Source organism: Taeniopygia guttata, chromosome 4 (assembly GCF_048771995.1).
Source record: "Taeniopygia guttata chromosome 4, bTaeGut7.mat, whole genome shotgun sequence".
In the NCBI taxonomy this organism is placed as follows: Eukaryota; Metazoa; Chordata; class Aves; order Passeriformes; family Estrildidae; genus Taeniopygia; species Taeniopygia guttata.
In genome coordinates, this window is record NC_133028.1 from 47,795,645 (window position 1) to 47,819,841 (window position 24,197).

At 40.7% G+C, this 24,197-nt stretch overlaps 1 protein-coding gene across 1 annotated transcript in view; it reads right to left on the reverse strand.

Moving 5' to 3' along the window:
• ARHGEF38 (Rho guanine nucleotide exchange factor 38) overlaps positions 1–24,197 on the reverse strand; it is a 39,359-nt gene continuing 15,162 nt past the window's right edge. The window contains exons 4-14 of the mRNA XM_002193903.7: positions 21,206–21,353; positions 18,192–18,209; positions 13,977–14,176; positions 13,348–13,481; positions 11,478–11,582; positions 10,150–10,272; positions 8,056–8,376; positions 6,183–6,323; positions 4,860–5,058; positions 4,419–4,678; positions 1–3,703 (exon numbers count right to left, since the gene is read on the reverse strand). Coding sequence (XP_002193939.7) covers positions 3,518–3,703; positions 4,419–4,678; positions 4,860–5,058; positions 6,183–6,323; positions 8,056–8,376; positions 10,150–10,272; positions 11,478–11,582; positions 13,348–13,481; positions 13,977–14,176; positions 18,192–18,209; positions 21,206–21,353 — 1,835 coding nt within the window. The 3' untranslated portion in view covers positions 1–3,517. The remainder of the gene's footprint in view (positions 3,704–4,418; positions 4,679–4,859; positions 5,059–6,182; positions 6,324–8,055; positions 8,377–10,149; positions 10,273–11,477; positions 11,583–13,347; positions 13,482–13,976; positions 14,177–18,191; positions 18,210–21,205; positions 21,354–24,197) is intronic.

Sequence of the window (24,197 nt, forward strand, 5' to 3'; positions counted from 1 at the left end):
TTTACAAAAATAGATTTTTATTATTACAATAATTTAAAAGAAGATTTATTTTATTAGTTCTCAACAGACAATATTGTAATAGGAATTAACAGTAATGGATCTATGGGAACAAGGATTATCATGGCTGTGTTTCCTAGTGCAGGTGGTAGGTCCACTTCATCTATCTTCATTTTTAAAAGCTATCTTAAAATGACAGCAGAAGTATACTTTAGTGTTTGAAGGAGGTAATTACTCAGTGAAGCTTCCAAAGATGAAAAGTCAGAAGGAATAATTCTTCAATCTGTGTTTGCTTTGAAAAGCTGGACCCCTACTTGAAGATCACCCAGCCAAAGGGGAGATGGTGAAGCGGTCAGAGCCAAGCACTCTGCTGTGTACTGGCTTGGACATTTTCTGGGTTCCAGGTTATCAATGGCAACACATAAAAATATTCCCTGAATGGAGGAGCACTTCAGTTTGAGTGGACCCAATCTTGGAAGTACTTGTACATATTTATTGTCACAACAGCTTAAATAAAACACACATTTGAACAAATGCAAGATCAATCCAGCAATCTGCAGCCTGTCCCTGCTTCAATCAAAATTAATTAGTTTTGTCATCAATGAGAATAAGAAAGCTCTTAGAATACTGTAACCTTCCCTATATTAAAAAAAAAAAAAAAAAAATCCAGATCAAAACCATTGCATATTCTTACAATTTTCTGGAGCCCTAACACAGTTCAGTTTCTAAAGCACTGTCTTAACAAAAATGTGACTGAGCAAGTCTAATATGAATTGATGTAAATCCTTAATTTGGAAGGCTTTAGATTCAAGGAGCATCTCTTAATTTTCTGCAATTGTTGTTTGCATTAATCTGTTTTAAACAAAAATAGAAGTGCGATATATTAATAGTATCAAATGATTTGAATATCAAACAATTTGAGTTTCTGAAATGGACTAAGCCAATCCACCTGGGTACCTAATTACATATATACTTTTACTGTATCCCAAGTTACAAGGTTACAATAAATTCATATAATTATCCCACAATATAAAAATTATTATGGATCCTAATCCTACAGGGATTTCATTTGGCCTACTAGGAGTTCCCAGATCCCTCAGAAATTCAGGTGGCCAACTCCAGTACATTCATCCTTCATTCCTTGTTACTTCAGAATCAGGATACCTGGCAAATATTTTGGAAAGTAGCATTTGAGTACTCCTTAAGACACCTTCACAGAGTCTGATTCTTCATCAGGAATGTACCTAACACTCAAAATCTGAGCTCTCCTGTGACTCAAGCTGAGTTCTCAGTGCTAAGACTTCAGAAATCTTTTTTTCCTCTTTCCCTTGATTAATTTTGCTGTCTGAAATACAAAACTTCATCATTGTGCTTACATGACTGCATTAAGTCTATTAAGTACAATTCAGTCATCTCTAAAACTGTTTCATCTATTGGAAAGTATAGATCTTCTCCAAATAAAATATTCTAAATTGTAAGACAGAGCTGAAAACTGTCTTATGTGTATCTTGCCCATAATCTCAAAATATAAAAGCCAAAGCATTAAAAGGGTACCAGTAAGTCTTTCAGTCCATTCTTGCAAGCTGATACTCCCTCTGCACTTTTATTTTCTCCATTTAACTAAAGGTGAAGCTTTCCATAAAAGCAGCTAAATTCATTCATTAAATGATTGAGAATCCTTTTTGCTTGCTATGGGAATAGCAAGACTTAAGCGCCTGAGGTGATATACAATAAGGCAAAATAATGCTCACTGGATAGCAGTAGTACACAGAGATTCCCACACCACATTCTGGATATCTATTTCTGAGAGCTCTAAAAGTTTCTCTATCCTATGATTTAATCCAGCACAAATTTCAGGTTTAATCTCTGTGAACTTCGGCTGCATTCAGTCTCTGAGTAAGACTGACAACTTTTTCTACCCTTCTATGAAAATAATCTGAAAATTGAAGACATTAAAGAAAGTGAAACCAGGTTCAGCAGTATAGCAGAAGCTATTGTGTGTAGCAACTGCCCTAACTTTTCTCATCCTTTGTTTCCTGACAGGTTATTTTCTATTACATCTCTCTAAGCATTTTGAGTCATTTCATCTTCACACCTCACTTTTCAAACTATGGGAAGTAGAAATTCAGATAAAAGCTTTAGAACAATTTATATTTACCCTTGATCAGCAACACTACCTGCCCCCCCTGCCCTTGATTGTAATAGTGTTGTCATTTTTGTCATCAGTACAAGCAATTATGCAATACAGAAAATACCTGACGGGAGTTTACTTTCAGTTGCACAATTTGCAACATACATAATCACTTTTTTTTTTTCTTTTTGCAGTGCTTTGCACTAGGTCTTCGTTAATCACTAGAGGACCTTGGCATTGCTGTGGTGAAATACCTTGTGTTGAGCACTCAGATATCAGTGAGAATCACAAGGAGGTGTTTTCTGTTTGCTGTCACCATCAAGTCTATCTTAAGTGCAGGGCACCAGCCTGACCTAGGAATCATAGGAATCACTGCAGTCAGTGAACCTAAAGAAACTTATTGACTAGATATTATGATCCTGGCTTAAGGCATCTTAAGGAATCAGAGAGGCACTAAATAGTCATTGCAAGGCACCACTTGTGTTTTCTTCTTTAAAAAAAAAAAAAAAAAAAAAACCAAACAGTAAACTTCCCAAGACTAATAACACAATTTTCATTTCACTACACAGATCTTGCACTAAAGCAGTTAGTGTGGAGACATATGTGAATTTCAAACCTGGGGCACTTCGATATTGCTACAAACTGTTTCTACCATATGAAGCAGTTGTGTAATTCATTTGAAAATTATAACTACTTTATGTCACAGTACCTATTTCTTGTGTCCCCTTTTTTCTTTCCTGCATTTCCATATTTAACTAAACATACCTCCTTCCCCGGGACTATTGACTGGTACCACCACACCAGTGAAATGTTGAAATATTTCTTTAAAAATTAAGCCCTTTTTCTTTTCCCCATCCACTAATCTCTATTGAGGAAAAAAAGGTTCTTCACAAAAGCAGCTGAGGATAAAAACAGACAATCAAAAAAGCTCAAGTTTTAAGATGTGTCTGTGTTCACTGAGATAACAGTTCAGGAACAACTCAGCCTTCAGTATCTCTGATGACAGAATTTGTCCTTTTTCAAGGCTAATTCTCTTCATCTTGAATATTATTTGCTAAATATCATGGAAGAAAAATGTAATTTCATCTGTGATTTGTACTTGCAGGTTGAGTCTTGATGTACGGCGCTTTGACAAAAGAGAAAATTATGGGGTAATAGAAAAGCAAGCTCTTCAGCATGTTAATCAGAATCAGTCTTCCTGTTAAATGCTTCCTCCTTCAGGTCTTGACAAGGTGATGGCTTTTGGAGAATGGAGGTTCTCAGTCTCATCTGTGTGCTGGATACCATGGCTTCTGTCAATCACTTGTGAACTTGCTTTGCTTGCAGCAAACCTAACAGCTGATTATTCTGTCTGCTTCAGAGAGTCTGGCTCAACAGGCGCTTCCCCTCCTAAGCATATGTCATCTTCCCTAGATAATTAGATGGTACATATCCCTTCTGACCTTTTGCTTCAGCTAGCCACCATTCCTTATTGCCACTAAGGTCGGAAAACTGAAGTATCTTCACCCTCTGGTACTCCTCAAGGCTGAGTTCTTGATCACTTCTAGCTTGAAATGCATAAACAGCATAGAAGATCTGAAAAATGAAAACCATATAAACAAAAATCAGAATTGAAAAGTGTAGCCACATGTTACCGTGTAGCTGTGTGTCAGTAGGAATTCTGCATACAGAAATGTCATAACAGGTGTAAGCCAGCGTTCAACTCCATGGCTTGCAATTTACAGACAGGGCGAAAATAAAAAGTAAAATTGAAGCATCTGCATGACAAACAAACCAATCTCCAAGACCTCCTTACCTTACAACACTGATAAGGTTTTCAGCTCACACCAAGTGGCCATGGATTGGATGAAGAATTTTTCAGCAAGGTTTCCTCATGGAGAATCACCTCTCCTAAAGCTCCTGTGCTCAAATGTGGCACACAGGTCACTTCTGTGCCTTGCTGATCAGCATCCTTGTCACAGCTTTCTTGTCACCAGTAAGTTGAAAAATCCCCCAAACTGAGCTGTTTTGCAAGTTTCTGCTCCATATGAGAACCTTGAGGCATACATGGGGTGGGATGATGCAAGAGTGTTTTCTGTGACACTGGACTGTAATTCACAATTTAACTCATTCTCTTTTCCTACCTCACAGATATTTAAGATTAGAGAATAACAAATTCCTATGTCACACTGATAGATTGGTGTCACTCGTTTCTGGTGTGAAAGGAAACCATTTAAACTACTAACAGTATAATTTTAGATTTTAAATAGGAAAACAACAAGAAGACGGGCACAGTGTGTGTCATACTTACCTGCTGATCATCCATGCCCTGAAGAGCACCAGTCCCCGTGCCATTAATTGCAGGATTTTCACAGAAGTGAAAAGGTGAGCTGCTGTCACTCTTCTTGTACCCTGGACTAATTGTGCTGCTGTCAGTACGGGGCCGTGAAGAGACAAAGAGGCTGATATCATCAAAATCATCGTCACCAAAGCCATTTTCTGCTACATCCTTCTGTGCTTTGGCTGGATTGTAAGGCTTCAGGAAGGAGGAATACACATACCCTGTAAGGACTAGAAACCAGAATAAAGGGACAGAAAATAAATAAACAGCAAAATGCTGCTAAAATAATTTCATAAGCAACCATTTTATGCAGCTGTCAGTATGACAGAGGCAAACAGATGGGGTCAGAATGAAAAGAAATCAATATCCCAAAGGGAAGCTGTTATTGGGATATTTGTGCAGAGAACTTACTTCCTGTGTCAACAAGCCATCTGCTCGTGCTTCCAAAGGGATCATTTTGCTCCACAACAGCCACCAGTTCTCCTTCATGCAAGTCAATATCGAATTCCTGCGCAGCGTTGCACTTGCGCTTAGCCTGGTACAGCGACTTGGGGCTGTACGTGGACAGCAGCTTGGACCTGTGCTCCTCTGTTTGGCGTGGGGACTCCAGCTGGAAACAAACAAATTATATTTGTCCCCAGTAATGCTGAGACCATTTCCAGATAAAAATCTGTGTGTGCTGCATGTTGAACTGACCCAGCGTTTTTACACACAGACCAAGGAGTTACTTACACCGGGACCAAATATGCAGGAAGAACCTGTCCCACTGCTATATTAACAAGTGAGCAATAAAGGGCAGATTTTAAAGAAATTTAGGATTTTCACTAATTAAAGACCTCTTAATCTGTCCTCTGCTCTCAAAGAGGTGGTGTTCTGTATGTGAATTCTCTCCTGCTTAATTGGTTTTCTGTAGCCATGACCTTTGTATTCCCATGTAATATCACAAGAAAAGCATAATCCAAAAGTGGGCTGAGGTGTGCTAAGGCCACATAACAACTTGCATGATAAGGCTTTAGGCAAAATAATCAATGGTATCCAAATTGGCTGCTTTTCATGTGGAATTACCACTCTAAATGAGGACAAGATGCCATCAAACCAAGGGTTTGGTTGGAGGACAGGGAGGGGGCTGCTGCACATCAATGGGATCTTAACATACCAAAAAGCAAAAGCACCTGGGCCTTCACTGATGCTGAAAGGAATTCTACAACTGCCCCAACTTCTCCTGTAAACCTGCACCCAAGTCCTTATTTTACTGTAAACTAAACACCTAAAACCTCTAGAAACATCTGATAAGATTGGGAATGCAGATTTCGTGGTGGATTTTCTGAATCTTCTGCTGTGGGTGTATATGTTTGTGCATACATGTGAACACCAGTACAAATAACCAGAGCTGAGCACAAGGAAAAATATTTTCTGAATGAGAAGACTAAGATGCACCATAAGAGTATTTAACAAAAGAAGTTACCAAAGTTTACATATACCTTATCCTTACCACATGCTTAAAGGCCTAAGAGCAGTCAGAGGTAATTTCAAGTGGAGTTTCAAGATATTAACATGAAAAAAAGTGAAAAATCTTCAGAAGTTACTGGTCAATGAAAACTTCACTCTAATAACCTGATTCAGCATCACAGTGGAGAGACAAAGCCCAAACCTTTAGGTGGCATAAAAAGGAATTTGTTTCAAATGTGATCAAAAGAGGATGGTTCATACACAATTTGGATGTATGGTACTCACCAGAGAAAGAACAGGTTTCTTTTTTTCCAGGCTCAATTTTCTCTCAATAAAGATTGCACTGCTGTTTTCTTTTACAAAATTCAGCTTGTGAACCTCCTCTATCAATTGATTCTGCACTTCACAGATGCTTGAGGAGGACAGCTGCAAACATAAATGTGGGTTAGATCTCGTAAAAAATGGTAGGGAGATTGGAGAGAGCAGATTTAATCTAATTTGCTGAGTGCTAGGAGTCGGGAAATCTGACAAGTTATGCCTATTATCTGCAGAGACCATAAGCAGTGCACTCTCTACGTATGAGATGTAAAGAGAAGAAAGGTCTTTGCTTAAAGAAAGTTTCTAATAGACTCTATTACATTTAAAAGACATAGCAATTGAAGTTAAATCATTAAAAATATTCTAAATTGTGATGAAAATGAAGAGCCTTGCATTTATGCTACTGAGCCACCTGCTTTCAGATGCAAATGGGCATCTCAGCAGCTATCAGAGTGGCCAATGTGCTGGAAAGCTTGGAGTAGTTTACTCCACAGCTGTGTGTTTGTGCATCTGAGAGCTGCCAACAGGTTAAAAATTGTTGGGTAACTGAGTCTCTGTCTGTGGCACTTTACATCTATGCCTAATACCAAAAGCATTTGCTGATGTAAACAGGAAAAAAAGAAAAATAAGGTAATTTCATAGCCAGACCCTCACAGAAAACAAAACCCAATACAACAGCTTTCAACACATGAAAACATTAAATTACAGGAATGAAATTTCTTCATGCAGAAAAAGCCTTCATTTTCCCATTAAACACTGTAGCTTGTTTGCTTAATTTTTCATCTGCCCCTTACTATAATGTGCTGTGTTCCAGCCTTGATGGAAAGGAATACTGCAGAATTGCCTTACTAGAGTGTGTTTCCCAAGCAGCCTTGCTCTGTTCAGGTGAGTGGATTTGTATGTGTGGAAGGCATTGTTGCAGCCGTGTTTCTCAGGGGATTCAAGTCCTCCAAGTGAGGATATTCATTACTGCCAAGAGATACCTGCAGGAGTTTCTACATCATACGTGGGTTTTAAAGCAACTTGATTTTCATAAAAACTATTTCATCAGATCTCCTAACTTGTTTCTCTTTTGCAGTCATCTGTGACTCTGCAGTCTAGCACAAAAGAGGCTTTAATGTACTTTCTTATAATTTCCTGTGTTTTCTGGGCTAGTCAGGGTACATGCTAAGATATGCTAGCAGCTGCCTTCTTTTTGCTTCCCCGTAATATTCTTACCATTACTATCACTGCAACAGCAAGAACAGTTCCATTAGGATCATTCTCGATGGAAAGCCCAGGTCTAACAAAAGTTCAGAACAGAAGTTTCTCAAAACTCACTCCAGTGACCTTACTGTGGCCTTCAGTATGGAAAGGAGGCCTAGAGGAAAGCTGTAGAGGGACATTTTACAAGGGCATGTAGTGACAGGACAAGGGGGATTGGCTTTAAACTGAAAGAGGGCAGGTTTACACTGGTTTACTGTGACCCTGGTGAGGCACTGAAATGGCTTCTGCAAGGAAACTGTGGGTTCCTTATCCCTGGAAGCTTTAAAGGTCAGGTTGAATGGGGCTTTAAGAAACCTGGTCTAGTGGAAGGTGTCCCTATTAATGGCAGGGCAATTGGAACTAGATGGTCTTTAAGATGCCTTCCAACCAAACAATTTTGATTCTATGAACTTAATTGTACTAAGCTTGCCAAGGAAGATAACCCCAAATCTGACTGTGCTCAGCAGAGTAAACAAAATCACAAAATCAGTAAATCAGTGTAGCTTTGTAGATATGTGTCCTACATAACTTTAGCCAAAGCATACAGAAAGAAGAAAAGAGAAGGCACAGCTACACCTGTTTCTAATGTACTTACTGGAACAGGCACCACAACAGCAGAGTTTGATTGAAGCGCTTCAAACATAATATTCTTGAGGAGGGTAATGAAGCAATGTAGACAGTTCAACACAATCTCTTTGGCTGCTGTGTTGAATACCTGAAGTTCTTCCACTAGTTGTGCATTTAGAGCCTCATACTCTTTCTTTGCCAGGTCCATCTCTTCTCCAGCTGACCTCTGAAGGTAGCTGTTGTAGTCCAAAAACTTGTCATAGCGCTTCTGGATGAGCTTCTGAGGGCCTGGAAACAGGGCTTGCAGTGCTGAGAGAGGAGTCAAGACAAGCTTGTCCAGCTGAGCCATCTGGAAAGTATAAACCAGAAAGTATAAACTTCTCATTACCTTATTCATACATTCCTTCAGATGACACAAGGGGTTGAGCCTGATGACAGCCCATCAAGCAATCTGTTAATCACTCTTCACAAAACATTGCTGCCAGAGGCAGTTTCAAGCAGGGTCCAGCATGATTTAGAATCTCCTTCATAATGGGAGATGTTATGTTTTTAGATCTTACTTTTTCAGTTTACTGTGTCTGCAAATGGCAGTGGTTTCTTGGAGCATGCAGCCTCAGGTACTGCCCCTAGGGAGCTGCCACTGGGGGAAAACAGCAAGGATTGGTCAAGTGGTCAAATAAAACTGGTATTTCCTTTGCTGGAAGACCCACACCAATATAGAGTCTAAAGCCAATGAGGTCTTATTAAGTGGCAGCCTTGAATTCTCTCAAAGCTGCTGATTTTTTTCTTTTTTTCTTTTTTTTTTTTCTTGCCTGGAAACAGCTGTAACTCAATTCCTGTTTAAGCAAACACAAACAATCATTTGATTTGATTAAATTAGGTTATGCTTGTTGGTTTTATCTCTAGTAATCAACAAAATTAGACACCTGGTAAAAAAACCAGTCTTCCTCAGACTTTTCCATTAGTCTCTAATTGTCTCATGGGATTAATATTGCATGAAATAAAATTTATTTTTGTAAGTCATTTGTTCAAATAAAGCACAGGCTCGTAGTGAGTGAAATTCATCATCATATTAAAGCTCTTGGACATTCTGTGTGAATTAAGTTGTTGGATTGGATGTGAGAATAAAAAAGCAGCTGCCTCTGCATTCTTAAAAACCATACCAGAGGTGAGGACAGATCCATTTTAGCCCCAGAATTGCTCTTGAAGGCCAAGATGATGTACACTGGCTAAATAGCTCCTATTTTATTTCCACCTGAAAAACTGGGCTGTATTTAGTGAACTGATTTTTGATGCATTAAGAAAACAATTCTTCCAAACTGCTGGACATAATTTCTTAAAAAGAGGCTACTGGAAATTTCTGACCTGAATTTTTTTCCAAAAAATCTAATGAGAGAGGAAGGTATACATTATTGTCAAATGCACCTCCGCCTCTGAATTTTTCCAGTTTGAGCAGCTGTTTGAATAAGCAGCCTGTCCCATTTTCAAGAGACATTTAAGTATCTTATTATAGCGAGGCATTAGAGTTCATTTTAATTCTGAAAGCAGAAGACTAGTTGAAAAACTATTACTATTTTTTAAATTGCTTTATTAATTACTATAGGCTATATTTGGATTTTTCATGGTTTCCCTATATGAAGGATTTGACAGCTCTATGTTAATATCTGGACTTGATGATCTGAGAAGCCTTTTTCCAGTTAATATATCTAAGATTTTTACAGATCTGTGATTCCAAGAGCTAACAGTACATAAGCACACTATCAATCACAAAAGTCACTCAAACTGAAAGTGCTGGTAGCAAAAGTTGCAAGGCAACAATCTGCTCTCTTTTCTGAAGTTCATGTGAAACAAATACAGAAGTGTTTAGGTGATACAAATTCAACACAAAGATTTTAGTATAAACCCAGGAATTTAGCTTGACATGTTTGCTTTAGTTCTTCTAAGGAAAACACAATGCATTTTTATTGCATTTTATCTTAGTCCTTATAGAAATTCAACCAAAACTTTCCCAACAGATTCCTAAGCTTTTTTTTTTTTCTTTTCTGTCCTAATCTTCCTCACATACAGCTGTTTTCTCAGACATATAGATAGCTGTGTAACACTGGACATTGCATTAACTTACAAAGTCTTCACACAGATTTGCAGTGTTGGTCTGTTTTTCTGAACAGTCATTGATTTCTTCATCTTTATCTTGCAGGATTTCCTGAAGCACAATTATATTCTGGGCAGCCAGATGTATAGAATCCTAAATAAAAAGATGGTAGGAAGATGAAACTATTACAATCCATTTTAATATGCTGCATTCACTCATGCAACTACTCAATAATACTGCTGGAATCAGAAATATTTTCCATCTCTGACACCTGTGCAGTTGTGCAGTTTCCAGTCATTGTGAGGTTGTTTAATGTGATAATATTTTCCTTTGCTTTGTCTATTTTCAATGTATACTACTTAAGAATCAAGCTGTCAATGTTCAGCTGAAAGAATTATGCCCTGAACTAATGAATATGCCTCTGGAATTCAGCTACTCCTCAGCAAGAAGCCAGCTTACCATGCATCCTCAAAAGTCTCTTTTGGGGGACTAAGTAGGACTACAGTGGTGTATTTCAGATACTCAGAATTTAAATCTTAATGAAGTGTGGATCCATTTGGATAAGGAGCTGTCAGCACCACTCCAGGCACCAGCCCTCGTTGGCTGAGCTCCCTGGCCTTTCCCTGTTTGCAGAACCAAACACAGTGTGTTTGCCAAAAACCTCGGCCAGCTGGTTATTGATCTTGCCTATCTCCCAAACAACCTCCCTGCCTGGCTGGGGCACACTTACACTTGGACAGGCCTCATGCCATCTGCAAAGCTGGCAAGTAGTCCATGGGAGGAGCAGGTTGTTAAATCACAAGCCAACCTTCATCTCTGGAGAGGAGGGTTGAAGCAAAGACATTTTAGGGAACTCGAGCACTCTGTACATCTCATGCTAGCCCTCAACACAACCAAAACACAGAAAAAGGGAAGGAGTCCTTCCATCCAGTCCATCCAGGACTAAAATACATATCCAGGATATGTATTTTAGGATGTTTTAATTCATGTGGCTGCGGCTCAGTTCTTCAATCTTTAATGAGAAGCAGTTAGTCCTTCACTGCAGCCAATGGGTGTGACAGCTTCACACAGAGATTTAAAGTCCTGACTGTGCCACCAGACAGAACCTTCTTCTCTGCACCTGTGGGTCTCCACAGAACCTGTTTCTGTCAGGGAAAAATGCAAAAGTGTGGGCTTCAAAATTTCTTTGCCATAGGTTCAGGAATGCAGTGTCAGAACACCTTATTTATTTAATATTCTGATGCAGACAGCCGTGCTTATAAATAATTTGGTTGTTGTCCAGCCAGTGGCAGAAATGTGTGTAAAACTGGTTATGGACAGAGTTTGTGACCACAGATTGCAAAAAGGCCTATACCCACCTGGAGATGTTGTGAACAGAGTGAAATGTTCTTCACACACAATTTCACAGTCTTCTCTAGACTTTGAAACAACTTTTCTTCCTTATTAAATGTTCCATCTTTCACCTAAAATAGACATTTGCACTGTTATTTTGGCAGCCCAAAGGAGCCTGGCTAATGAAAGAAACATCCAGAGAGCTGCTAGAAAAATCCCTGAACTCCTCCCTTTGAAAACAGATCAACCCCTAATTCTCCCAAGCTCCAGCTGTAATTCAAAAAAAGTCAAACCCACTGGACAACATGGCAGAGAATTTAATTTTTAATCCTTGTGGGAGCAGGGAGTTGCTTTACTACAAGGCTGACAGAACACTTCATTTTCCTGTGTGCTGTTGCCCCACCTGAGGAGAGGACGGTGGAGGAAAAGGTGGGATGGATATTTCAGAGGGAAAGGTGGGATGGGTGTTTCGGAGGAAAAGGTGGGATGGGTGTTTCAGAGGGAAAGGTGGGATGGGTGTTTCAGAGGGAAAGGTGGGATGTGCGTTTCGGAGCGGGGCCGCACCCGCGGTGCCAGCCGCTCTCCCGCACGGCGGCTGTAGGTGGAGCTGTTATCCCAGCGCCGTGCCAGCCTTTCCTCTGGAAACGCCGGCAGCCGCCGATGGCCTCGGGAAACTTCTTTATGCCGGCTGGGAACACCCTGAAAACGCGGTCATTTCTGCCCGTCTTTTCCTGCAGGGGCTTCGGAAATCTCAAGTCACGTCTTAGTGGTTTTGCCGTGGGGGTGTCAGCGTGTTTCAAGACGTGAGTTGGGAACTTTCTCAGTCTAATTAAGCAGGAGAGACGGCTGAATCTCTAACAGATGCCTTCTGATACTAAAATGATCCTCAAATGTTTAAAGCTTAATTAGAAACAAAACCAAGAAAACATAAACCAGAAGTTTCTAAAGGAAAAAAAAAAAAAAGGGGGGGGGGGGGGGAAAGACGGAAAAGAAAAATCACATATCCTCTTAATCAAATTTAATTCCCTTTTTCTCTGATTTTATAGCCGTGCTGGGTCTGTCACATTCTGAATACAAAAATTTCCACTGTATAAATAAATGAACAGAAAAAAATATGTGTGGGTGATTTGGATCAGAGAAAGAAGAGAAATACTGATAAAAAACAAACCAGGAAAAAAAATGGCATGTATCTTGTAAAGTCACATCTAGGAAGGCAAGTGACCTTGTATAATCAGCCATCTCATGCAGTGAGGTGCACTGGATATCACTTTCAAGGTCATTTATAATTGATTTTCTTTGAGATTTCGATTTAAGCTTTCCTGAAAATGTTTATCCTGATAGGTTTTGAATTGTAACATTGAAATTATGAAGGAGGATTTTACTTTTGGCCACCCAACACCCATCAGATTCATCACAGAGTTCTTTGTAGTTTTGATGGTTCCAGGCGTTTGCACATGTAGAGGCAAACCCTGTGGCCTTTCCTAATTAGAGGTATTGCTCATCTTCCTTGGTGGATTGCAAACCTTAATGCTACAACATGAGCAAGATGGGCTGAACATGTTCTCAGCCCCAACGATAATTATTACCAGGGTATCTGCAAAATGCTGACCTCAGGCTGAGTTTCACAAAACTGCCTCTCACTTCCTCTCTGCTGAAGACCAAAAGTTTGAGAAACTCTTGTGTGAAAAAGGAAAAGGTGGAGAACATATTACATTATTTCTATTTCAATCACAAAGATCTTTCCTGTCTTCTGTGACAGTCAGAAAATGACATTATAAATTAGGCAGGAAAAAAAGCAGCACCACAAACTCCATTTCCAACACGTTTTGAAAAACACCCTGTGCAAAAGCAGAACTGAAGCTGTCAATGCAAATCTGCAGTTGGATGAGTAAGTACCTGAGGTTCTCCTCTTGTCAGTATTTTCAGATGGCTGGTGACCCTCTTTGATTTCTTGCTAATGGAGTGAATATTCAGTCGGGAAAACTTTTCCTTAAGGGTTTCATCATCATCATTCTTCCTATACTTCAGCACTGCAGACAGAGAATTTCATTACATCAATAGTCTGTATTCACAGGACTTTTCACAGGGACAGGCACACAAATATGAAACCATTTGAGAGCAGATACTTTGATGTCATTTAGGGTAATCTTATGTGAAAATGCTCAATAGGAAAACCCCATTATCAACACTAACTTTGGGAATAGTGATGTTAGGGTTTCCAGCTGGCAAATCTAAAAAAAATATTGCTATTACTGCATCTTAATTATTATCAGTGTTTATAACTGCATTACAGACACTATAACATTAATTCTTTCCCTATTTTCATACTGGAGTTACCAGTCAGGTAGCATAGTTTGCTGAGGACAAGGGACATTAAGGCACTGTTACCCTCTTGAAATTCAATGTATTACACAACTTGGGTGGCACCAACTAAAATTTATGTAGTGAAATATCTGAGCTGAAATATGTCTTGTAATGGTTAGCTCAAAACTACAAATAAAGAGCTTTCTGTGCTCTTTTCTTACCTAAATCTTTCCTCCTTTTAAGTTCATTGATGTTCATATTAATGTTTTTCATAGCAAAAAGGGCATCTTGTAGTACTTCATGGTCAGGGTGAGAAGTAGGAGTTGAGTTCAAGAGCTCACGGAGTAACAAGGGATATTTCATCAACCGTTGCACTGGTTTGATCAATAGGGATCCCAGGTCCATTAGATTTGGCTTTCCTCTGTAATTTACACCAAAACAATGTCAGAAAATTAGAAATTCCTTTAATTGCAATTACCACTCAAGTCAAAAAATAAGATACATCTGTGAGAGAACAGGGGTGTTGTAAAGAAAATCCTGTCACCCCCTCAATGAGAAACACACCCCAGGTCTCTGAATTTTCTGTTTTCAGAACTTAGCAGACATTAGCTCTGAAACAATCCCACTCAGTCTAGAGGTGCATATGGTATATAACTCACACATCACAACACTCAGGAAGGGAGATGTAGGTGGAAGAACAAATAACAGGAAGTTTGACAAATGCGTGTGAGCAGGGCTGTTACATCCTGCTCTGGGCCCTCAGGCTCAAAACTGCAACATCTCCATGCTGTGAGTAACTGGGATGCCAGTCCACAGTGCATCACTTCTCACAACACCCCTGACTTGGCACAGTGACCCTTAAGCTCTACAGCCTTTCACCTGTGGTTTTTCTTTGCTGGCTGCCAATCAGTTATTTCTAATGATGCCTCAGCTTCCAAAGGGTACCAAAGCTGGCCTGGGGAAATGTTGAACACACAGGATATCCACACAGTCTTGATCCAGCCTGCTGGAAGGCTCCTTTACATAAAGGCAAAGCGGGCAACTGGCCAGGGTGGCAGAAGGATGAGAGCAGGTCAGTCCCAACTTCCAGCATGGGCACAGGGATGCTCTGTGGCTCTAGGGCCAATCCCCACTGGCTGGGCAGGGGCAGCAGAGCAGCATCCCCAGGCATTCAAATGGCTCAGGCCATGAAGGCCCCCCCCAAGCTCTTGTGCCCCAGCCAGCTGAACTCACTCCCTGCTCCTGACAAATGCCTTTGCTTTCACTCTCCAGGATGGAATGGGAGAGGCTGTGCAGTTTGTGGGCTGTCACAACAGCATCAAAGGAAACAGGGAAGGACTGAACCACATGTGCCTTCACCACCTTCCATGTGGCTAGTAGAAACGTGGGGTCTCTCCAGAACGGGTAACACCAGGTGGCCAAGACCAGGGCCAGCCCCTCCTGAGGTTCCAGCAGCAGGACAGACATGTCCACGGCCTCCCCTCATGACAGCACACTCCTCAGCAAAGCAGACACAACTCCAGCACCAGCTACCTGGCACCTCCCCACTGAAACTGAACATGAGCTGCTGGTGACAGTGTGGAAGGCAATGAAGCAGAACAAGCTTTCCATTTGCATGCCCAAAAAGGCTCTTTTGGAGCAGAAAAGGTTTTCTGACATGAACTGTGCAAGAGTTAAGGTTAGACAAAGAAGGATTTCTGCATATGGAAAGATGAAATAACACAATGTAGAAGGAAGTACAAAAAATAGGGAACAGCCACATGGTTTTGCAGGCTGACAGCTATTGTTTTGTGCAACAGAAAGCATAAAAGAAAAAACCCTTCATTCCTACTTTTATATGTGTAAAAAGTACAAGAGCCAATCCTTACTTGCTGACTAATTAACTAACAATTTGAATGCCTTTGAGAAGAGACATCTGCATATTTAAACCATCTCTCTCAAACAGGCATTATCTGTAAAAAAGTTCTGCATGAAAAAAAATTAACAGTAGATGCCTTTTAAGGCTTCCTCATGTCCTGAAACATTCTCATAATTTCAATCCCCCTCATTTCCCCTGTATCTTACATTAAATAGAGAGCTGTTTTTCCTTCTTTCAGCTTCTGGCAGCAATAATGAAAAAAAAATCTTAAATTGTTATTGTTTTCTCTGAAAAGCCCTATGAATGCAAATCTATAAAAGCTGCCTCATGAATGGAAAAATCTTCAACTGTCTTCTCTTTATATAGTTGCACTTTGGACAGCTGCCCAAGTGATAAACAGCCCTCTGTTCGCTATCTGCATGACACAGTCTTGCAATATGGTGTGAGAGATAGCAGGTTTGTTATAAGATAATGACTCCCTGGGGCACTAAATGCCACAAAGTTCGACTCATCTAATTCTCCCCTGCTAGATTAGCTGAGATAGCCACTCTCCCTGGACAGTCACATTTGCAGTGCACCCTGTTAGGACCCACCGGCAGCTGGGCAGGACACGGCCTTGCCACACCATTCAAGCAGGAGAGTAACGCCTTGTGACATCTATTGTGCAGAAAATTAAGTTGATAATTCATTTGTGATGCTTCTTCAGCCTTCCCCCCACGTTATTTTGAATTTAGCAAGTATTCTAAGTCACATGTGACTGTACTAATCTCACAGCAAATTATTACCATAGCGCTGCAGTAAATGCAGCTGGCAAACTGCAGTACGGGCAAACTGCAGTGAGCTCCACGGCACAGCCTCCTTCCTGCCTCCCAACAAAATAAAGTCACTAATACAGACACATTCCCACTAGTTTAAAAAGCCCATGGTGGCTTTTTAAAAGGCAGGGAAGGCAGGATTAATTTCATTTGCTCTCACTACAAGGCAGCTTGGTCCAGTGGCAAACATGACAGCCAGCATGGTACAGCCAGGCTGAGGCTGGTGTGATTTGCAGCTGCCAGTTCTGAAATGGTGAGTAGGAATCAGGCTGCAGCAGGACTCAGAATCTTGGGCTTCATGGTCCACTATGCGTGGCTTTATTTTAGTACAAGACATGTAGGGCAAATAATTCACTGTGCCATAAGTCTCTCAAGCAAACCCAGGGAATTCACTGAGGCTGCACAGTTGTTAAGCCAAGCAGAATTTAACCTATTGAGCTGCTAGCAAAGGGCAGCACTGTCTGGTATTTATGTAATTGTTTTCTTGATCATGCTTGAATGAAAAGCAGTCTGGGAACAGCAATATCACAGACCATCTGGGGGGAGTTATGCTGTATTTTCCAGTTCAGGGGTAATCAGATTTTTGGGTGCAGTCCTGCCCAAGGGCTGTTGCAACTCTGCAACCTCTGATTTGTAGGTTATGGGACTTCTTGTGTGCCCTGCCTGTGAGGTAGCCAAGCTCAGGGAGGGTCCCACAGCTAAACCTGCTCATTGCACTCTGCACAGCTTTGTAAGAGTCCTTTTGAACTCAGAAAGTGAGCTGTCTCCTACATTCCACTGGAAACTGTTTGAAAGAGAGGAGAAAACAGACATTCATATCTATTAGGGTTACACAAGGCAGAACAGCCAGTCTTGTGGGATTTCTGTATGTGTTGCTGCCTCACATGATCATATTGTGACCCTCTGGATATTTTGCATCTCTTGGAGCCACACTCCTTGTGGGATGGAAGTACACAGGAGTATCCTGTATCAAAACAAAATGCAGAGAAACAATTTCCTATCACAGACAAGAGCTTGAAACCCCCAAAAATAGAGTTTCAACATGCAAGTCTTTCAAAGTGTATTTTATGCAGATCCTAGTTATAACATGCAATTGACTGACTGGTTAACAAATTCTCTGACTTGACTTGAGGTCTGCTCCTCTCCTGCCACTATAGACCACACTTGCTCCTCCTTTCTCCTAACGCTTTGTCTAGGGTTGTAATCTTTCTCTTCAGTTCAGACAATCCCTCCTCTGACTTCTCACTGCAGGTAACTACAGGCAGTGCTGCATTTCAATGGACCAAACATGCTGGATGTCCAGAAACTGCAGCTGTGATAAATTCTCCTTTACAGCTTTTCAAAGATGTCATATTTGGCACAGAAGTGCCTTAACCACAATTCATCAAAGGCTGGGGGAGTTTTCTGGCTAAGTTGCAATGAGCTTGTTCTTTTCTGCTGTTCTTCCAGCCACTGTTGGAAGAAGATCCTAAAGTAGGCTTCTCACATAGGGCTACTGAAGGGGTTGTCAGCTTAGAAATAGCTTTACCTGCAGGCCTGCCTGAATTGTAGCAGGAAATTGGATTTCAAAGACTGACACTATACTGTTGACAAACACTCTTGCAAACCTCAGAGCATTCTGCATATGTCCTGGAAAATTCTCCAGGTTATACTGACACAAAAGCCTTGTGAAAATTTCCACATGTACAGCTTTAAACATACTAAAGAAAAATCATAGATACTTTAAAGATTATTTTACATGTAAAAAAAGGCATAGTACTTACTCTTCTTTATATCTCTTTCTGCAAAAGAGAAGAAAACAAAACATGCATTAGATTCCTCCTAAAATGATTTCTACAGACCAGGAGATTCTCAGATACACTTCAGTGACACAGGGTAGCCATAACTGGCAAGCTAACTTAGGTTTATGGCTGCTGTGTGTCAGCAGAACTGCACAAAGCAGCCAGAGGGTACTGGTGAGTCTGACCCTATAACTTTTTGAATGGACAGCCCCAAATGAGAAAGGATTGTTAGAAACCTTGCTTTGGCCGTGAGACCCAGCCTTGTCCTCACACTGTTAGAGAAGGAAGTTTGGATCACTCTGCAAACAATTGTAGGTAACATCAAGCCATTAATACAAAAAGTAAAACTAAACATCATTCTTACACTTTACATACATTTCTGTCTACTCTCTTTAAACAGAAATGTGCTTTTAAAAGAAAAAGAATATATTTCATTTCAGGGTGTAAGTCAATGAAGCTGTGAAGTTTTTTGTAGACTACAAATCAACTGAAACCTCTCAGGAGCAGGATGGTGTTGATACATATACCAAAAGCATCAGGGACTTAAAATTGTAGTTTGCAAACTCGTCATGGAATGTTTTCTTATGGTATGAATACACTCAAATGCAAGAGAACCAAACATCTCCATCTCTGCATCAGGCTTTCCTGACATCACATCCTCACATACACTTTTTTGACTGCCTGCACTCTTATCTCCTGGCCCACCAGTGCCTAGCTGAGCATCTGGAAGCTGCTGCTTTCATTGCTTCTGCACTGTCAGCACTTTGTGTGCTTGTGACGTCCCTCTGCCCCTGTAATAGTTGACCAAGCTACTTCAGGCTGAAAGCTGAGCAGGTAGTTGCCAGCATCCTTTCATTTTTACCAGCTGCATTCCTTTGGCTAGGGTAGCAAACAACATCCCCAGTTTGCATAATCACTGCTGAAACACAGGACTCTACAGAAATTGGATTTGCACATGTCTCCAATGCAGACACCTACATTTTGGGATGGATTTTTTCCTCTTCAGTCAAAAGGAACAGGAATCTCAACATAGCTAATTAAATCTGATTTGTCTGTACAGATGTGCAGAGTGCCACTCTCAAATTGCTCCTGATATAGAACTTGTTTTTCATATGTCAGATTTTACTCAGTGGAGGAACAGAAGCCCCTACTAATGTCAGCTCATTTAAGATGTTTTAAAGTGGAACAATATTCTTTCCAACGGAAGAGACAAATATGTAGCAAGTAAACATTTTTCAAAGATAGTCAGTATCAGTCCCTGCATTTGTTATGTCTCACAATGGAAAACAGCCTGTAACTTATTTGGTAACAATCCTGCACAGTTTTCTTCCTAGGGCAAATATTCTCCAGTGGGTAGAAACAGTTTTAGATGACCACAATTCTGTATCTCAGCATGCACTTTCAGGTCTTAATACCTGAATTGACTGCAATCTTTAGGCACTGGAAAAAAATCACAACATAATATACAAACACCAGTGCTTTTATTGTTGGTTCCTGTTTAAAGGCTAATCAGGAAAAAAAAAACAAGGCTTCATTGTAAGGAAGTCCTTGTCACTTCCTGCTACCAAAGGAAGTGTTGGCTCAGCACAAAATATCCTTTCTCTTCACAAAGCCCAGCTGTGAATTTGGGACAGGAGCACCTCTTTCTGGCTCTGGAATTCAAGTGGCAACATCAACCCTGGGATGTACATGGATGTAATTTTTTATCTTTATTTCCTTCCATGTCCCCTTGCCTCAGTAGCATAAATAAATGAATGACAGTAGTGGCTTCTCTTGATTAGTCAGGAAAGATTATTTTAGGCATCAGCACCAAAACACCGACTTAGGGGAAATACCTGGCCATCCAGTAGCCTGAAGGACTGAGTTTATATGAAAATTTTTCTTTCAACTTCCAGGGTAGCTAAAACTTGAGAACCATGCACATATACTTTGTTATATATTTAGTAGCCAGACATGTTGCACAAGATAAGCTTCATTTTCAACATAATTTGTCTTCAAAGCAAACATTTCTCTTATAATATTATTAGCATTTTCCTTCACCATTCTTTCCAGATTTCACTTGGACATACTTCCCATCTCCTAAGTCTTAACAGATCTCTGCAGACCAATCACAAATTAGGGTGTGGTTGAAATATCTGTTGCTGATGTACACTCCTTTATTTGTGATAACTTTATATATCTCCTGCAAGTGTGCAGCATGGGCCATTCCTGGAGCTGGAGCCAGACCTCTGGTCTGAATCTGTGGCATATTCCCTCCCAACACCTCTGTGTGGTGCTTTTGGGAAAGTGAGGGGCAAGGGCATTTACGGGTGGGAAGAGAAGCGCTCTCCATGGAGTGGATGAGCTGGTCCCTGCCACTAGCTGCAGGAGGAAGCTGTGCTGGAAGACAGATGGATCCGGATCCATTATTTGGCAACATCCCCAGTTCTCCACACATTTTCCCGAGGGGCTGGCATTGGAGCCAGTGGCACAAAGCACCTCCCTCTGGTGGGAATTGGCAGCTTGCTCCACCACTGTTTCCTCTCAGATATCCCCTTCATGAGGAGTTGGGAACTACACAGCAGCTCCAGATCCTGGGGCCTTGTAGCAGCAGCCCAGAACTGCCAGTGCACTTGTGTAGCTCCATAACAGGCTGTTCCAATTCAAGGAGCAGACTTGCTGAAGACAGGGGGCAGCAAGTCTCTGGGAGCTGGAAAAGGTGTTCCTAATAGGCTGTGATATGATGCAGCATTTTTTTTCTTTTTTTCGCCAGTATGGGGCACTGAAACTAAGGAAAGATCAACCTTTCTTGTGCTATTTTTGGCCATCTTAGAGAGAAAGAAATCTAATCATGGCCCCTGGCTTGTCATCTTTTCATGAAAGCAGCATAAGCCAGAGCTCCCAGCAAGCTTTATAAAACTCCGGATTTACAGGGGACCTTTCATCTACATCCATTTAAAATGTTCCCTGCCAGGCAACTGACTATGGACGGAAATCATCATTTGAAAAGATCTTACTTTAAGGACTGTACACAGTCTCTTAAATGCTGCTTCAGTTCTTCATCCTTTTCATAGTATTCCAGCATGGTGTGTGCATCATCATGGTGATAGCAATAGATTTTATATGTGTCTTCTAGTGGGCCTTTAATCTGCAAGAACACTTCCCCTGTTAAGGAGAAAAACAAAGCATGTCAAGTCAGACAACACCATCTCAGAAGGAGTTTTATTATTCCACCACATTAGCTGTGAGCTAAAAAGGCTGGCTTCCACTTTACTTCCCTTAGAAATGATCTTGCGTGTTTATGTGCATTATTTATTACATGTATTTCTCAGCTGCTCATCTTTGTCATAGCCAGGCACCATTATATCAGTGTTAATGCACAAAAATTCCCTCAGGGGAAAAGCATGAAATCTCTATACCTCACACCCCTTCAAACACAGCCTCCTAATTCACTGCCCCAGCTTAATGCCCCTTCATTGGAAAACACACAGGAGAGCTTAACTAATAAAGGGAGACCATTTTTGTGTCATGGGCTGGCAGGAGGGATGAATGTGAGCCTGTTAGTTTTCCTTTTGACTTTTTTTCATGAATGTGAACTTAAATGGGTAATAACAGGAATAATGACTCTATCTTCCATTAGCCATTTCAATTTTATCTGTTTTGCAAAACCCTGAAATGGCAATTGTTATGACCTAGAATAGAGAATTTTCTCCACACGGCAGAAGAAAAACCTCCACCCTTCCCTAATTAAATAAAACTACCATAGATTACAGCCATTTTTATATAATATCTAGGTTTATATGCAGCTGAAGACGGAGAACACTTCCATTTCCAGTCCTCCACACCACCATTTTCCCAGAAAGAAGAATTGGGAATTTTAGAGGCACTAAAGTAGTCCTACACTCATTTCCCATTTACTTCTGGAGCCTAATTCTCTCAGCCTAAAACTCTTGTGTCTGGTTCTATGCATGTAAGAAATCTGAGCAGGGACAGCATACTTCACCTCTTCTGCTGAGATATTAGTTCAATTCTTACACACTTATGCAGCAGCCCCCGATCAGCATGTTTGGAAATGCACATAATAAACAACAGCAATGCTGAAAACTCCTGCAGGGCATTTGCTGAAAATTATATCTATGTGGCAACCAGTCCAAATAGATGTTTATAAACATTCCTGTTGAGTTACAGCAATGATTATTAAAGTTAAAAGCTGAACACTGCATTAATTGGGAGCTCTCTATTCATTCACAGAGCGAGTGCAGAGATTCACAGAGCTATCAGGCATCCTGCATGTTTCATCCTGACCAGAGTGTGCTGTTCCATAATACATTGCATTGAACTGCTCCATCTTAAAGTGAAAAATGATACAGTTACCACAGTAACACAGCCCTGGGTTTTCTCCCATAGCAGCGAAGGTTAACTGGGCTGTCTAATGCATGTTGGTTTCAGGGTGCAAATAAGGGAAAAGACAATGAGGAGCTAAGACCACCACAGTACATTTTAGTTACTGTAAGGGCACCAGCATCCTATAGTTAAATGCTCTTCAGCTGTCTTCTCTGCCTTGTGCTTACTGCTAATGCTGATGGCTAACAATGCACATTACATCCTGGCTTTCCCATGAACTCTATACAGGTCTTTATTAGCCAGCAACCTAAGGGGAAACCTTAACAAGCCTTAATCTTGATCCTGCCTGCTTGGCACCCGATTCTAGAGATCATGAGCTCTCACGATTTTCGCTAACATGAAGCAGAACTCCAAGTGCTTAGCATGGTCTGTATTATGCTAAGCCCTCAAGTGAGGTCATGTAGCCTTACAGCTCATTTCAGCATATACTACAGGCTGAAAATTAGCTTCTCCAGGAGGAAAGTGCTGGGCAAGTTCTGTTCACTGACGTATTGTGGCACAGTGACAGATACTGCCATTGATGCTCAATGATGAGAAAAATCATGTGCTGATTTCATGAACAGGACCTTTTAACAGCAGGTGGATTTCTAAAACCTAAAGCCTGTCTTGGTTCTGAGCTGTACAGATCAAATCAGATGAGTTTTGGGCATATCACTGTGGGACCTTGCTTTATGGACCAAAACCACATTGTATTTGGTACAGCTTTAAAAATACTCTGAGAGATGCAAATCTCCTTGATGCTTCTGGAGTGTGTTGGTCATCAGTCTCAAAGAGAAATTCCCAGGAGGACATCTTGAGTAATGAAACAGTGAATTTTCTCCCTGTTGCTCTCAGTGGTGCTTCCAGTGCGGACAGCAGTAGGAGAGGGAGGAAGGAGTCTAATAGCTAGAGCTAAGTCTTCATATTCCTCCATATACAGAGGAATATGAAGAATGTGTATCCAGAACAGAGAGGAGAAAAAAAAATCAGGAAATAACTACAAAAGGTATTTAACCTATTTTAGCTCAGATTAGGAGGTGGGTTTTGAAACCAATCACTCATTAGTCCTTATCTCCCAGGCTTTGGCTGTGTGGTGGAGCAGTCACAGTGACACAAACTGGATCCCTCTGAGGATGATAATTACCAAAACACACACTCCAAGGGCACATCTTATGCAGTCCAACCATAAGGGGCATGTCCATCCACAAGCATAGGCTACAGCCAAGCTGAAGTAAGAGCTCTTAAAATGTGTAGTATGGATACCATCTCCTTAGCAGAAACTCTCACTCTGCAAGTCTGCTCCTATTGGGCATTACCACTTGTCGATGTGGACATAGCATAAAGTGTGGAGAACATAGACTAAAATAAGACAGGAATATGAGCAACCACATTGTTTTGCTTTCAAAGCAGTGAATTATCACTTTTTTTTGAACCTCACCATGACTGAGTTGCTTCCAAAGTAAGATGTTTCAATGCAAGATTTTTAAAGACATTAAAAATGACAGAGTATGATGAGTATAGTTTTCCTGTAGACTGGCTTCAACAACTTATACACTGAAGATCCTGAAAACAAAATTACTACTTTGATGGACTTTCAGAGGACAATAAATCTAGTAACTTACTTCT